Here is a 17021-nt window from a genome sequence, read left to right on the forward strand (position 1 = left end):
TCCCCTATGCTTGGGTCCATAGCACTGAAGCCATAAACACTAATGCTGGGTCCATAGCACTACATTGGACATTGAGGAACAGTTTACCAGTAGAGCATGGGGGAGTGTTGTCTCCTGAAGATGGGCAGGTAAGTAAAATGCTCTTCCTTTCCCTAGACATAAACAAGCAGTTAATACTTGCAGTGCAACCCCACCGCAAGGGAGGAGTTTAAGTTTTACTGGAGTTGGGTTTTAAGTCAAATCTGATGTTGCAAGAGGCGCTGGCCTTCGTAAAATGACTCTTGTGTGGTGGCTATTTCATATCCCCTGAGCAGGGTAAAGTGTAGCTTCCCCACCCAAAACAGGTAATTTTTCTCCTTCACTAATGTGCGCTGATGAGGCTGCACTGATGGGCACTGATAGGCTGCACTGATGGGCACTGATGAGGCAGCACAAATGGGCACTGATGAGGCAGCACTGATGAGGAGGCACTGATGAGGCTGCACTGATAGGCAACACTGATGGGCACTGATAGGTCACACCGATGAGCACTGATAGGTGGCACTGATGGGCACTGATAGACACACTGATGGGCGGCACTGATGGGCACTGATAGGCAGCACTTATGGGCAATGGTAGGCGGCACTGATAGATGACACTGATGAGGAGGCACTGGTGAGCACTGATAGGCAGAACTGGTGGGCACTGATTGGCAGCACTTGTGGGCACAGATTGGCAGCACTTGTGGGCACAGATTGGCAGCACTGGTGGGTACTGTTGGGACTGCACTGATAACCAGTGCCCTGATTATCAGTGTACATGTCCCTTTTACACAAGCCGGTCATCGGCTCTCCTATCCTCGCACTGTCAACATGAGGAAAGGAGTGCCAATAACTGGCTTCTGTTTAAAGCGGAGTTCCACCCAAATTTTGAACAATATCTGTATGTATTCTTTTCCTTGCCTAGATGCTGACATGCCATTTAAAAAAATTTAAATTGCCGTAATTACCTTTTATTTTTCTATTCTTCTTTGCACTTCCTGGTTCTCCTCCCGTGGGAGTAGGCGTGTTTCTAGCCTCTCCCAGCCTCCTGGGAGCTAGTCTCAGGCTTCCCAGGATGCCACTGAGCATGTGCGGGAACGAGCGGTGAATGCTGGGAGCACAGCATTCACCACATCCAGGAAATAAATGCTTGTGGGCTTCAAATGCCCACAATGAAGATGGAAACCGCCTGCAGTGAATAATATAAGTTATTCTTTCCGACGAAATCTGACACAGGCGGACATATTACACACAATATGTGAGTATGTAATGCTGAGAAGAAAATTTTGTGAATGAACTCAAAAAAAAAAAAAACGATAGATAGGTGGACCCCCGCTTTAAATAGTGATCAGCTGTGATTGGACATAGCTGATCACATGGAAAAGAGACGCTAATTGGCTCTTTATCTCAATCTGTGATCAGCTGTGTCCAGAGGACACTGTGATCACAAAGCATGCCACTTGACGGGCGTGATCACGGGAGGCCATCATATGACAGCCTCCCAGAACTGGCCGGCCGTGCTGTAGCTGTCATTCGGCTATAGCACGGTTGGCAAGTGGTTAATGACAATTATCCTGGGTAGGTCCATATTTCCATAGGACAATGATTCACTGTCCATAAACCTGCATACTATTTATCTAAAGACTTTCCTTAGCTTTTCTGGTACTCCACTAGCAACTATTTAGTACAAATACATTCGGGACTGTATTTATTGAGGACTTCCTGTTAGGTACTGTCCTTCTATACACTTCAAAGAGGGTGCCTTCACCCTGAAGTATTAGTACAGAGTTAAGTCCTCATTTTCAAGTGTATTTGTTACTGGAGTATCCCTAGGCTCACCCTTACCCTAACAAGTTTTAACCAAAAAAAAAAAATAAGCGATATAGATGGGGGAATCCTCTTCACTGTGCTATTGTTTTCTGACAGCAGGGACTCCTCTGCTGTCAGATTACACTCGATCAGCGCTGCAGCTGTTTGGCTGCAGGCGTTAATCAAATGAGTGTTTTACAACATTCCCAAAGCTGAACAGTAGACTGACTTCTCTTAAGCAGGAACGTACATAGATGGATCAAAACCTAGGCCGGTCCCTGCTGAACTGGCCAATCTTCAATCCAACTATGGCCTGCTTTGGGGTTAACGTTGCATTTCTTCTAAACTTGTTAAATGTGCTGGATCTATGACTGCTTAAGCACAAACAGGACATTTTAGTCCTACCTTCTGGTTACAACTTTTTGAATTTTGGGGAAAATTAGGATGTTAAGCATGATTTCCTCATTCTCCCCACAGTCTGGGGTTCTTCTCACCTCCCTATCATCACATGAGATCTCCATTTAATGTTGTATGTGGCCACCCTGCCATAAACAGACTCCTTAAACCTAGCTTTGTTTGGTTGTAATCAGCCTAAGCTGATTTGATAGTTCTGTATTCACTTGGTCATACTTAAGCCCAGTATTATCGCTTGCTTCTGCCTGCTACTGGGGTGTGTCCCTTGCAATAGTGCAAGAGGATCCAATAATGCTGGGTTATGAATATTTGCGTCCCCCTAGCCAACCACCAATAGGTTTATTGCCAGTGGTGCAGGCTGGGAAAGGCAATAAACATTTGGCTGTAACCTGGTGAAGCCTCTCCCCTCCCCTCCCTGATGAATCTTGCTCCTCCTGCCTAGGAGAAAGTGTGTGCTCAATGGTTCATCTTCCTGCGACTACTGCCTAGAAAGGACACCCATGTGCTTGAGACACAAGGCCAAAGTCTGAGGCCTAGGTAGGGTTTCTACCTTTTCTTCAAAATAAACCTGAACAGGCTAGCCAATTTTTAATTTTTTTATTCGTAGTATACATTATAGGATTATAAAAGACCTGGGAGACCTTTAGGTGCCACAAGGAGAGTAGTAACTATGCGCACTGCAGTGAACAGTGGGTGTGAACAAAACTGTTCTTGCTGACATCATCACCCTGCCCCCCAGTGATGCCGAATCTGCCCCCAGACAGCCGCCCACTGCCCCTGGATGGCAACAGATTTGTTTGTGACTATCTCAGTTAATTAGGGAGCCACAGCCCGGTCTGAATAATGTGTCTGGGTTTCAGGCAGACTGAAACCCGGACATGTGATTCAAAACCCAGACTGTCCCGGTGAATCCTGGACAGATGGCAACCCTAGGTCTAGGCCAATAAGGGGCAGACATACACAGATAGGAGACCACAGACATCCCTTCATTTCTAATGCATAGTGCAGGTCATTGACCAAACCTGAGTCTGTGACTCCCCTCTTCTCCATATGGGCACTTTATGTCCATTAAGGTATGCTATAAGCAAGTATTTGGCATTTGCACAGTAGACTAGGAAGTGGCCAGAGAAGGATCATTTTGCCCTTACTAGTCAACTTGAACATGTATTGCAATATGTGCAAACCAAGAATCCAAGGGGTGATCACGCCCCTTAAGCACCATATGTGATATAAGCTGTATATATTCAAGCTATTTCGATTTGAGCAGTTGTCCGATAGTTATTATTATTATTATACAGGATTTATATAGTGCCAACAGTTTGCGCAGCGCTTTACATGAGGGTGGGCAGTACAGTTACAATACAATTCAATACAGGAGGAATAAGTTATAGTCACAGTACAGATTTCAGGGTATTATGCGATCATTAAAATGATAAATAACTTCAAGTCTTGGAAATATCATCTATGCAATGCTTTGGTGTACAAAGAAGAAAAGTGCCTCTAAACAGAAAAAAGGTCCAGAACTTCCAGACCAAAGTGTGACATAACAGGTGAGCTTTCTGCCATTACACGTCCAGTAAATTGGAATTTTAATCCCGAGGTTGCCAGGCACAGCCGCCTATCAGGAAAATCTCACTGTTATGTAATACAATCAGACTCTTGTGCAGTTTTAGGTTGCCACAGAAAATATAACCTACGAAGCTTAATTTCCAGCAGCTTTTCCAAGTTAATTATCAAAAGCTGAGTCAAAGTCCATTGCAGATCTCTACTGCCAATCTCACGTGTCCGGCAGATCCAAGGTTGTAAGTAGCTGCTGCATTCAGCTTATCTGTTTTTATTTTTGTGTTTTATAAATTGGAAAAAGTTGCGGATTTTTAATGTTAAGATATTCATTCTATAGCAATGTCGTGTATACCTGTTGTGTCACCAAGTGATGCACATTGAGCTGTGAACAGGACCACAAAGGATAACTATTGTGTCACCTGCTGAATGTAATGAGAGCTGACTTCTTCACAGCCATCAAGGATTGTCCTCAGATGCCCCCACCTAAGGCCAGTGCAACCTATGTGAGAAGACTCAGCTGGAAGCTGTTATCCCCCAAGTCCTGGGAGGATTGCAGCTTCCAGCTGATGCTTCTCAGACAATTATTTCATTTTTTGACTGATTCCTTTTAAAAAAAGTTACATAACTTATTTCCAAAACATGTTTTGTTATAGCCTTTATAAATCAACAATTGTTCGTAAATTATTGTTCTTTTCATACTGCTATGTTAATATTGTTCAACAGTGGACCATGCCTGTGTAATGAGCGTTAAAACAGCCACTTGCAATCTCATTTGAAAGCCAGGGTTTACAGGGGGACAATATAGAAGCACAATCAGGAGACAGGACCAGCGTGTTGTTACCCTAACAAGAAGTGCCTGGACAAGGACCTTCATTACAGGATCACCTAGCATTATTTTAATGAAAGATGCAGATTCAAAAAGATTGAAAATTATTTTAGAATTTCATTAACATGTTAAAGTGTCTATGAGATTTTAGTGATTGGGTTTACATCTACTTTACTGGTGCAAAATAGTTAATATGCTGTTCTAACTCTTGGCAGACTCTATACGTTCACTTTTCTTCCTCCATTTTTCGGCTGTTTTCAGGTTTTCATGTCACTGTGTAACTTCTTTGTTATGTTGCAGTGTTTCCATCCCTGTTATTATGGACTAAAAATTGAATTTTGATTATTTGTATTATGTTAAAAATAAATAGTGTTTTCCTTTTTTATTTTTAAAGAGTCATTTGTGTTCTTGAAGCACAAACAAGAAGAAATCTATCATAGCGCAGCATTGCTTGAAGAAGCTCAAGTGTGAACCTAACCTTGGTTATCTCAAGGTGCATAGCTAGATAGCAAATGACAAAAAAACTAACAAGGATTTAAGGGTAAGTTAGTTTTTTCAAGAAAAATTACTCTGAATATCCTGACTCCAAAAATCCTAGCCATCCCTCTGCACATAGGAGCCGTGGTGCCCTTTCCTGACAACAATGCTGCCCGTACACTGTAAATCACAGCACTGGAGTGAGTATCCATCGGACGCTCTCATTGGTCAGTGTGACTATGTGAATGCACTGACCATCGAGAAGCACTTCTTTCCTCTGGGACACTTTACCAGAAGAAGAAGCCTCAGATGTGCTTCTCATTGGTAAGCACAGTCACATGGCTGCACTCACCAATGACTGCTTGCCATTGCATGTAGACATGTGCAATTAGTTTCGTTCCGAATTAGCTTTTTAATGAATTTTGACTAATTTGGTTAATTCTAAAAAATCAGAATTAACGAAAACCGCTTTAACGAATTTTTCAGAATATTTGTAAATTCGAATATTCGAAAATCCCTAAATTCAAAGATCCGGAAATTCGAAATTCAAAAAATCTGAAAACCCGAAAAATTAGAAAATCTGAAATAATAACTAACTAATAATAACTTAACTATTACTAACTATTAAATTATAGGTATTGGAATTCCCTTTCAAAATGGCTGTTAGCAGTGTTAATTTTGGCAGCAAATTTCGATTTAGTTTTAGTCTTATGCCCCGTACACACGGTCGGACATTGATCGGACATTCCGACAACAAAATCCTAGGATTTTTTCCGACGGATGTTGGCTCAAACTTGTCTTGCATACACACGGTCACACAAAGTTGTCGGAAAATCCAATCATTCTGAACGCGGTGACGTAAAACACGTACGTCGGGACTATAAACGGGGCAGTAGCCAATAGCTTTCATCTCTTTATTTATTCTGAGCATGCGTGGCACTTTGTGCGTCGGATTTGTGTACACACGATCGGAATTTCCGACAACGGATTTTGTTGTCGGAAAATTTTATAGCCTGCTCTCAAACTTTGTGTGTCGGGAAAATCCAATGGAAAATGTCCGATGGAGCCCACACACGGTCGGAATTTCCGACAACACGCTCCGATCGGACATTTTCCATCAGAAAATCCAACCGTGTGTACGGGGCAATAGTCTTAGGACTCCAGTACATTTTAGCCGACTAAAATAATTTTAATCAACTAAAATCGAATGTGCACAGTACACAGCCCTCTACCCTCTGCACAATACACAGCCCCCCCACCTTCTGCACAATATACAACCCCCCACCCTCTGCACAATACACAGCCCCCCACCCTCTGCACAATACATAGCCCCCCACAGTACACAGCACACAGCCCCCCACTATCTGCACAATACACAGCCCCCTGCATTCCCAGAAGACCCCTAGTCTCCTGGGACAGCACTGCCAGCATACTCTAAAATTAAGAATAAATCACTGCCAGCCCTTTCTCATACACAGCTACCCCTGTGTCACTCTCATTGTAAATCAAAGTCTCTAAATATACCTCAAAAGCTTTGTTCTTGAATGGACCCGGTCACATGACTGCTCTCCTCTGACATTTCATGGATAGTCATGTAACCACTCTCCTCCTCCAATCTAAAGCAACACTCGGAGAAGAAGGAGGAGCAGGAGGAGGAGAGTGGCCAACGAGAATGAAGCTATTGAGGTATTTAGAAGCTTCAGCTTACAATGAGTGTGACACAGGAGGAGGAGTGGTGTAGGAGAAGGGGCTGGCAGTGATTTTTTCCTAAATTTAGACTTTGCTGGCAGTGCTGTCCAAGGGCCAGGAATGGCAAGGCGGCCGACTTGACCACCCCCCAAAGTGTGGCACCCCGGGGCAGACCACCCGATCCCCGTCCCCTGTTGGTAAAAAACAGATATCGGCATATAACGTACTGTAAGTAGTTCATGAGGGTAAACGTCCCTCCTTGCCATTAACGTCACGTTTTCGTTCCTTAACTAAAACGGATTTGATTTTCACCATTGTTTTCGTCAGTCGACTATAATGTGCTGTACTTTTAGTTTTTGTTTTCGTCACTGTAAAAAAGGCACTGATGAAAATTATGATGAAAACTTTTTCGTTGACGAAATTAACACTGGCTGTTAGTGAACGTAACAAGTACATATTTATCCGAAGTTGCGTATTGTTCGAAATAACAAGTGCCGTATCTAAACAAATGAAACGGCACGCATTAATAATAATAAATAACAATAATAATAACAAAAACTTATTATTATTATTATTATTTATTATTAATTTGTTCAGTTCCATTTGTTTAGATGCGGCATTCGTTATTTCGGATAATTCATAACTTTGGATAAATTTGTATTTGTTACATTCACTAACAGCCAAATTTGAAAGGAAATTCCAATACCTATAATATAATAGTTAGTTATTATTAGTTAGTTAGTTATTCTTTCGAATTTTTGGATTTTCTTTCTTATTTTGGGATTTTCGAATTTATGAATTTACGAATTTACAAATTTTTGAAATTACGAATTGCGATCATAATGAATGACTCAATAAAAAAAGAAAAACGAATGAAAGGAAATTTTTTTCTGCAGTGCACATGTCTAATTGCAAGCATTATGATGGGTACTCAATCCAAGGGTGTGTTTTGTGGTGTGTGGTGTATGGACCACTACACCAGCAGCATGAGCATTAGAGTCACTCGGTGCAGCAGGATCTGGAGGGTCGGCCAGCATATTTGGAGTTAGCTCACCTTTTCATATTTGTGAAAGGTGAATTTACTCTTTAAACAATAAGGACTAGAGTCCGTGGGGTTGATTTACTAAAACTGGACAGTACAAAATCTGGTGCAGCTCTGCATAGAAACCAATCAGCTTCTAGTTTATTTTGTCAAAGCTTAATTGAATAAGCTGAAGTTAGAAGCTGATTGGCTACCATGCATTTTTAGTAAATCAACCCTATTGCTACAAGTGTCTTGTTGTAATGACTGTTCAGTGGTGAAGTACTAGCATATCCTGCTGTCCCTACACCGTGTACACACTGATTCTTGCGGCTGTTAACCTTTTGTGTAAGACAGAAATTTAAACTCTGCATAAACATGTACTTCCAACTTGCACTAATAATAATGCTTTATATTTTGGCACTAATCATTTTTTTCTGAAAAAGATTGTAAGGGGATAGGGTGATCCACTGGTGGTTTACATTTCAGGGGCATATGACAGGTGGATCAAAGGCAATATGTCGCCTCTGGGACACCTATTCTAACCCTTGAAAGGCAGCAGGATCTTTTGCCATTTTGAAACTGACAGAAGGGTGCAGGGCTGGCACTACCATAAGGCGGCTTAAGCAGCTGCCTTAGGGCACCAGGATTGAGAGTGGGGGGTTAAAATCTAAATTCCCAGCCGCTTGCTGAGGATTCAGGTTTTTAGAGTGCTGTAGACATGTATTTTTGCACACTCCCATGTGAGTGTGTGTACTTTAGTAAAGCTGACTGTTGGCGTTCATGTGGAAGTGATACAAGTGTAAAGTTGAGACCCCTATCACTTCTTCCAATGGTACAATGTGCTGCCCACCCGTGCGACCCCCTGCCATGTTCACCGGGCTCCACTACGCCACTTGCAGGCTTGGTGCTGTCATGGTCGGTTGTCACTGGGAAGGCGGGAGCTCAGCAGATTTCTGTTTGCTCAGCCTCCTTCCTGTACACAGACCAGGAAGTGTGACGTGAACCGGAGCCTGGACCGGAGCTGTCATTCTCCAGGATCAGTGCTGGGGGAAGCAGCTGATGGAACACAGTCTGTGTTCCATCAGCTGCAGTGGATCAGAAAGGAGACATCCAGGGTCTAATAGACCCTAGGTGTCTTTATAAAGAGAACCTGTCACCAATATGCTATCACATAGGGGGCTATTGGTCCCCTATGTAATAGCAATAAAAGTTATGTAAAAATAAACAAAAATTAAACCAAAAATGTTTTAAGTATATAAGGAGACACATAAAAAAAATGTAAAAAAAGACTCCAGGACTGCTGTTGTGGAGGGGGTGGTGGGAAGACCGGGGGGGGGGGGGGGGGGGTGGAGTGGCAGGAGAAGGATGGGGCGGCAAAATGCCGACAAAAATCCTTGCACTGGCCCTGAAAGGGTGTGTGCTATACTTTGACAGGCAGGCTCCCATTACAGTTGATTGTTTTTTTGTCACCTCCTGCTGTCATTTGTTTTCTTGCAGAAAATACGTTTTTGAAACAAACTAAAAATTTAACATGACACAATCTTCAACTCCCCCGACACAGCGAAAATGTCACCTGTCCAAACTGAAGGTAGGTTACCACAAACAGAACTGAGAATTATGACACTGCTACATAGCAATCTGTATCCTTACTCATTATTGAATGTTCATTTTCTATTGCTGCACCTACAGAGTCTGAAGTCTTCCTGATCTCTGCCACCTGGTCCTTTTTGTCATCATGGAATCTCTGATCAGATATGTAAATCCCAAATCCAGTACTATCAAATAGTAAATACTGACTATTGCTTAGCACTGTCACATTTATGGGGCATATAAGCATGTCTAGGAACTTGCCTGCTTTTCCCAGAGATATTGGATTTTCCTTAGGCTACAGGATCTCCAGGCTTCATTCTCCACCTGCCCTCTGATTGACAGAAGTGACAGCAGCATCACTCCTGTCAGAAAAAGCGAGGGCCTTTATAGCTGCTAGATGGAGGATTCTTCCCTCTCCTCCCTCCAGTGGCAGCCTAGAAGAGGGAGGGGGTGTCTGCTGAACACAGGCCTCCTTCTCAGTGTGGGTGCCTGCTGGGCAGGTGACATATGACATGAGTATAGACAGGTCCTCCACCACCCATCCCACCCCTATTCTCAGGCTCATTCATTTACAAAACTCCCCAGATATACATATGAGATGATAATAGCAGAAAATATACTGTAATTGCTTTGGCTGAATATTCATCTTTATGTGTGCATTTTTTAAATTTGAACATGAGTTTTGTCATGTGTTGACATGCCCTGACATTCCCATCAATAGAAAATATAAGGAGTGCCGACAGAACAATCAAATTGGGGTGTAACTAGGGTTGCCAACTGTCCAGGATTCTCCTGGACAGTCTGGGTTTTAAATCATGTGTCCGGGTTTCAGCCCGCCTGAAACCCGTACACACTATTCATACAGGAATGTGGCTCGGATCAGGGCCTGACAGGAGTGTGAGGGGGCACTATACAAGCCATATTACTATTCTCTTTGGAGTGTCCACTGGTGTCCCAGGTCTGTTACAATCCTATAGTGTATGCTAAAAAAAAAACTGTGCGCCGTTAAGTGTTCGGGTTTGGCTTGCAGAAAAATTGGCAATCTTAGGTGTAACCCCGAATCCCCCTTCAGGCTGGGTCACACTGGACCTACTAACAGCCAGCAAACAACAAGGTCAGGATTCTGTCAGGGTTCCAACTTCAAAAAGCCGAATGCAAAATATGAGCATGTTGCGGCTGATTCTCTGGTCTATGGCTGCTGCTTTAGAGATCATCCCAAAAACACTGCAACACACCTCAAGTCTACCAGCATGGCAAGGTAGATGGATTTGGATGATGTTATTTTAGTTATTCCAGTGGAATGGATTTGTTTAGTATAGACAGGAGAGGTGCCACCTATAAGTATTGGCTAAACACTGTACATTCTTACCCTTGAAGGAGTCGCTATTTTCTCGGGTTCCCTGTTCCCAGAGCCCATGGCCCTGTAAGTAGTACCAAGCTCTCTGACACAACCGGGCTGAAGAGAGGATATTTATTGTGACAATATACTGTACAGTATATACTGTATGTGCAGCAACCAGAAAAATGGAAATGGCAACAGCCCCTCAAACAAATATTTAAAACAGAAGCAAATAGAGTATACAGTTGGTAAACAAATATGTACAGTAATGTACAGTATATATATATTTATATATATATATATATATATATATATATATATATATATATATATATATATATATATATATATATATATATATATATATATATACACCACCATATAGATGGTGGTGTACTGCTAGCAGACTGGCTGCAAGTACTTGGGACACCTATTGCTATATCTTCATTCCTCTCAGTGCAGGTTTTTGAGAGGACTGGAGGTATAGTGGGATTGGAGATCCCAGATGAGGAGCAAGGAGAAGTCTGCTTTTTTCTTTGATGTAGGTCTTTCAAGTGCTGTTGCCAATGGACTGCATGGCAGGTCGTCATATGTCTGGTCAAGCATGTTGTGCCCAAGTGGCTGCTATTCTGGCCACGCTTGATCCGTTTCAGACAGGTTGCAAGGATAGGTTTCAAACAGCAACGGTGCGATCTGCTGCACACGTGTCAAGAAAGGCCCACACCAAGGAACTTTTAAAAGTCAGCAGGGAGTCAGCAGCGCCCTGCACCTGCGGAGCTCTGCGGTGTGATGCAATAGGGTGGCTGCCCTTAAGCTGCCCCCTAGAGGACATCCTGCCTCGTTGGAGTTGAGCCTCCTCCTCCTCTCCCTCTCTTCTCTCAGGCACCCAAGTAGAGTCAGTGACCTCATCATCCCCTACCTCCTCGTCACTGGAGCAAACTTGGCAGTATGCTGCAGCTGGGGGAACATCACTGCCAGTTTCTTGTCCTTCTTGGGCACCCCCTCTCTCTAGGCTCACGTTACTCCTTTCCTCAACCTAGGAACCAACATCTGAGCCTTCAAATTGCTGCGCATCCTCCAGCAGCATGTACCCGACACTGTAGTCGAATAGTTCTGGGGACTCCTCCGTGCATGATGGTGGGGCTACAGAAGGAGTGACTGTGGACAAGGAGCAGGTGGAATAGGCCACTTTGGCAGCTGCATTGTAAGGCAAACTACTCTGAGCTTGGGTGACAAAGGATGAGGAGGATAAGGTCGGCTTTGTTATCCACTCCACCAACTCTTCTGCATGTTCTGGCTCAATAACACCGCCAGCAGCAGAAAAAAAGGACAAGCGTGCCCCACGGCCACCTGCAGAGGATGCACCATGTCCACGACCACCACTGTTGATTGTAGACACAGAGGCTGCTTGCCCTCTTTTAGTGGCCTGTGAGCGTCCGCCTCTCCTTGGTGGCCTTCCAGACATGATGTATATTTTGTTTTGCAACACCATACTACACTGTATTAGATACTGTGTACACCACCAGAAGTGTAGTAGAAACTGTACACACTGTATTAGATACTATGTACACCGCCTGCACTGTATTAGCAACTGTACTATGGCTGTACTGTATTTTATACTGTGTACACCACCAGAAGTGTAGTAGAAACTGTACACACTGTATTAGATATTGTGTACACCACCAGAAAAGTAGTAAAAACTGTACTACGGCTGCACTGTATTGTGTACTGTTTAAACCACCAGAAGTGTAGTAGACACTGTACATACTGTATTAGATATTGTGTACACTGCCTGAAGTGTATTAGAAACAGTACACCATGGAATGCACTGTAGATATAGGCTACACTGGATGCAGAGTATATATTTTTTATATATATATATATATATATATATATATATATATATATATATATAGTGGGGACAGAAAGTATTTAGACCCCCTTACATTTTTCACTCTTTGTTTTATTGCAGCCATTTGCTAAAATCATTTAAGATCATTTTTTTTCCTCAATAATGTACACACAGCACCCCATATTGACAGAAAAACACAGAATTGTTGACATTTTTGCAGATTTATTAAAAAAGAAAAACTGAAATATCACATGGTCCTAAGTATTCAGGCCCTTTGCTCAGTATTTAGTAGAAGCACCCTTTTGATCTAATACAGCCATGAGTCTTTTTGGGAAAGATGCAACAAGTTTTTCACACCTGGATTTAGGGATCCTCTGCCATTCCTCCTTGCAGATCCTCTCCAGTTCTGTCAGGTTGGATGGTAAACGTTGGTGGACAGCCATTTTTAGGTCTCTCCAGAGATGCTCAATTGGGTTTAAGTCAGGGCTCTGGCTGGGCCATACAAGAACAGTCACTGAGTTGTTGTGAAGCCACTCCTTTGTTATTTTAGCTGTGTGCTTAGGGTCATTGTCTTGTTGGAAGGTAAACCTTCGGCCCAGTCTGAGGTCTGGAGAAGGTTTTCATCCAGGATATCCCTGTACTTGGCCGCATTCATCTTTCCCTCGATTGCAACCAGTCGTCCTGTCCCTGCAGCTGAAAAACACCCCCACAGCATCATGCTGCTACCACCATGCTTCACTGTATTGGACAGGCGATGAGCAGTGCCTGGTTTTCTCCATACCTACCGCTTAGAATTAAGGCCAAAAAGTTCTATCTTGGTCTCATCAGAAAAGAATCTTATTTCTCACCATCTTGAAGTCCTTCAGGTGTTTTTTAGCAAACTCCATGCGAGCTTTCATGTGTCTTGCACTGAGGAGAGGCTTCCGTCGGGCCACTCTGCCATAAAGCCCCAACTGGTGGAGGGCTGCAGTGATGGTTGACTTTCTACAACTTTCTCCCATCTTCCGACTGCATCTCTGGAGCTCAGCCACAGTGATCTTTGGGTTCTTCTTTACCTCTCTCACCATGGCTATTCTCCCCCGATAGCTCAGTTTGGCCGGACGGCCAGCTCTAGGAAGGGTTCTGGTCGTCCCAAACGTCTTCCATTTAAGGATTATGGAGGCCACTGTGTTCTTAGGAACCTTAAGTGCAGCAGAAATGTTTTTGTAACCTTGGCCAGATCTGTGCCTTGCCACAATTCTGTCTCTGAGCTTTTCAGGCAGTTCCTTTGACCTCATGATTCTCATTTGCTCTGACATGCACTGTGAGCTGTAAGGTCTTATATAGACAGGTGTGTGGCTTTCCTAATCAAGTCCAATCAGTATAATTAAACACAGTTGGAAGGTGTAGAACCATCTCAAGGATGATCAGAAGAAATGGACAGCACCTGAGTTAAATATATAAGTGTCACAACAAAGGGTCTGAATACTTAGGACCATGTGATATTTTGGTTTTTCTTTATTAACAAATCTGCAAAATTGTCAACAATTCTGTGTTTTTCTGTCAATATGGGGTGGTAATGAGGAAAAAAAATGAACTTAAATGATTTTAGCAAATGACTGCATTATAACAAAGAGTGAAAAATGTAAGGGTGTCTGAATACAGTCTTGTGTATATATATACATATATATATATATATATATATATATATATACATATATATATATACATATATATATATATATATATATATACATATATATATATATATATATATATATATATATATATATACACATATATATATATATATATATATATATATATATATATATATATATATATATATATATATATATATATATATATATACATATATATATACATACATATATATATATATATATATATATATATATATATATATATATATATATATATATATATATATATATATATATACATATACATACATTAACACACTGTCTGTACTGACTGAATAAAGAGTAAACACTGAATTTATAGTCTATGCTAAATGCAGAGCGTATATATATATTTATATATATACATATATATATATATATATATATATATATATATATATATATATATATATATATATATATACTAGACTGACTGTATATACAGTATCTCACAAACGTGAGCACACCCCCTCACAGCTTTGTAAATATTTTATTATATCTTTTCATGTGACAACACTGAGGAAATTACACTTTGCTACAATGTAAAGTAGTGAATGTACAGCTTGTATAACAGTGTAAATTTGCTGTCCCCTCAAAATAACTCAACACACAGCCATTAATGTCTAAACAGCTGGCAACAAAAGTGAGTACACCCCTAATTGAAAATGTCAAAATTGGGCCCAATTAGCCAATTTCCCTTCCCAGTGTCATGTGACTCGTTAGTGTTACAAGGTCTCAGGTGTGAATGGGGAGCAGATGTGTTAAATTTGGTGTTATCGCTCTCACTCTCTCATACTGGTCACTGGAAGTTCAACATGGCACCTCATGGCAAAGAACTCTGAGGACCTGAAAAAAACAATTGTTGCTCTACATAAAGATGACCTAGGCTATAAGAAGATTGCCAAGACCCTGAAACTGAGCTGCAGCATGGTGGCCAAGACCATTCAGCGGTTTAACAGGACAGGTTCCACTCAGAACAGGCCTCGCCATGGTCGACCAAAGAAGTTGAGTGCACGTGCTCAGCGTCATATCCAGAGGTTGTCTTTGAGAAATAGAAGTATGAGAGGTGCCAGCATTGCTGCAGAGGTTTAAGGGGTGGGGGTCAACCTGTCAGTGCACAGACCATATACCGCACACTGCATCAAATTGGTCTGCATGGCTGTTGTTCTAGAAGGAAGCCTCTTCTAAAGATGATGCACAAGAAAGCCCGCAACAGTTTGCTAAAGACAAGCAGACTAAGGACATGGATTACTGGAACCATGTCCTGTGGTCTGATGAGACCAAGATAAACCTATTTGGTTCAGATGGTGTCAAGTGTGTGTGGCAACAACCAGGTGAGACGTACAAAGACAAATGTGTATTGCTTACAGTCAGGCATGGTGGTGGGAGTGTCATGGTCTGGGGCTGCATGAGTGCAGCCGGCACTGGGGAGCTACAGTTCATTGAGGGAACCATGAATGCCAACATGTACTGTGATATACTGATGCCGAGCATGATCCCCTCCCTTCAGGGACAGGGCTGCAGGGCAGTATTCCAACATAACAACCTCAAACACACAAAGACGACCACTGCCTTGCTAAAGAAGCTGAGGGTAAAGGTGATGGACTGGCCAAGCATGTCTCCAGACCTAAACTCTATTGAGCATCTGTGGGGTATTCTCAAACGGAAAGGTGGAGGAGCGCAAGGTCTCTAACATCCACTATCTCTGTGATGTTGTCATGGAGGAGTGGAAGAGGACCCCAGTGGCAACCTGTGAAGCTCTGGTGAACTTCATGCCCAAGAAGGTTAAAGCAGTGCTGGAAAATAATGGTGGCCACATAAAATATTGACACTTTGTGCCTAATTTGGACATTTTCACTTAGGGGTGTACTCACTTTTGTTGCCAGAGGTTTAGACATTAATGGCTGTGTGTTGAGTTATTTTGAGGAGACAGAAAATTTACACTGTTATACAAGCTGTACACTCACTACTTTACATTGTAGCAAAGTGTTATTTCTTCAGTGTTTTCACATGAAAAGATATAATAAAATATTTACAAAAATGTGAGGGTTGTACTCATTTTTGTGAGATACTGTATATATCAAATACACTGCCACAAACTGAATAACCTGCCTGCTTAATGTAAATCAAGCTATCTCTCTGTCCGCACCAACAACACTACACAGGGCCACTGTGTAGGTTCCGCTCGCGATGATCATCCGATGAACAGCACAAGCACGGGTTGTCAGATTATCAGGGTGATACTGGAATGATGTCTGATGATCAGCACCATGTGGTAGGCCGTGCCCTCACCCTCTTGGAACAGAGGGGTCCGTCACACGCCAAGCCCAGGAGGAAGAGAGCGTTGCGCGCGTCTCTGATCTCTTTTGTGCTCTTCCCAGCATTCTCCTGATGATAGCAGAGGTCCCTGGGATATGAAGTCCAGGTGCATAATCATACAGAGCAATTGCCATTATGAGAGACTACTAATCTCACAATCCCTTTGGGTCGACTCACAAATGAGGTCAGTTAGTGATGCTGGGCACTAGAGAGACAATACATGAAATGCACTTTATAAGCAAATAGGATGTACCTAATAAGTTAATAAGTTATTAACCCAGAGGATGAGCCTTAAACCCTATACTGGGGATGTATTAAAGCCTGCTGACCATTCTCCTTTAAGCTGGCAATATACTATTAGTTTAATTTAGTTGAGTCAATGGACTGAAGGAATTCCCCCCCCCCCCCCCCGCTGGG

The 17021-nt window shown here is 42.3% G+C and overlaps 1 protein-coding gene across 7 annotated transcripts in view; it reads left to right on the forward strand.

The window, feature by feature from the left end:
- Window positions 1–3902: 3902 nt before the first annotated feature.
- Window positions 3903–17021, forward strand: part of LOC141132689 (solute carrier organic anion transporter family member 1A2-like) — a 52434-nt gene continuing 39315 nt past the window's right edge. For 2 of the 7 annotated variants that reach the window (XR_012242954.1, XM_073621409.1), the window contains exons 1-3: window positions 3907–4045; window positions 5027–5173; window positions 9320–9410. Coding sequence is in view for 6 of the 7 variants with exons in the window: in XM_073621409.1 (XP_073477510.1) it covers window positions 9354–9410 (57 nt within the window). In the remaining variant the exon portion in view is untranslated. Of the gene's footprint in view, window positions 4046–5026; window positions 5174–9319; window positions 9411–9511; window positions 9579–17021 lie in introns of those variants that run through there. The other 5 variants (XM_073621412.1, XM_073621410.1, XM_073621411.1 and 2 more) reach the window with 5 other exon arrangements.

The sequence above is a fragment of the Aquarana catesbeiana genome, linkage group LG03, assembly GCF_042186555.1.
Source record: "Aquarana catesbeiana isolate 2022-GZ linkage group LG03, ASM4218655v1, whole genome shotgun sequence".
Lineage (NCBI taxonomy): Eukaryota > Metazoa > Chordata > Amphibia > Anura > Ranidae > Aquarana > Aquarana catesbeiana.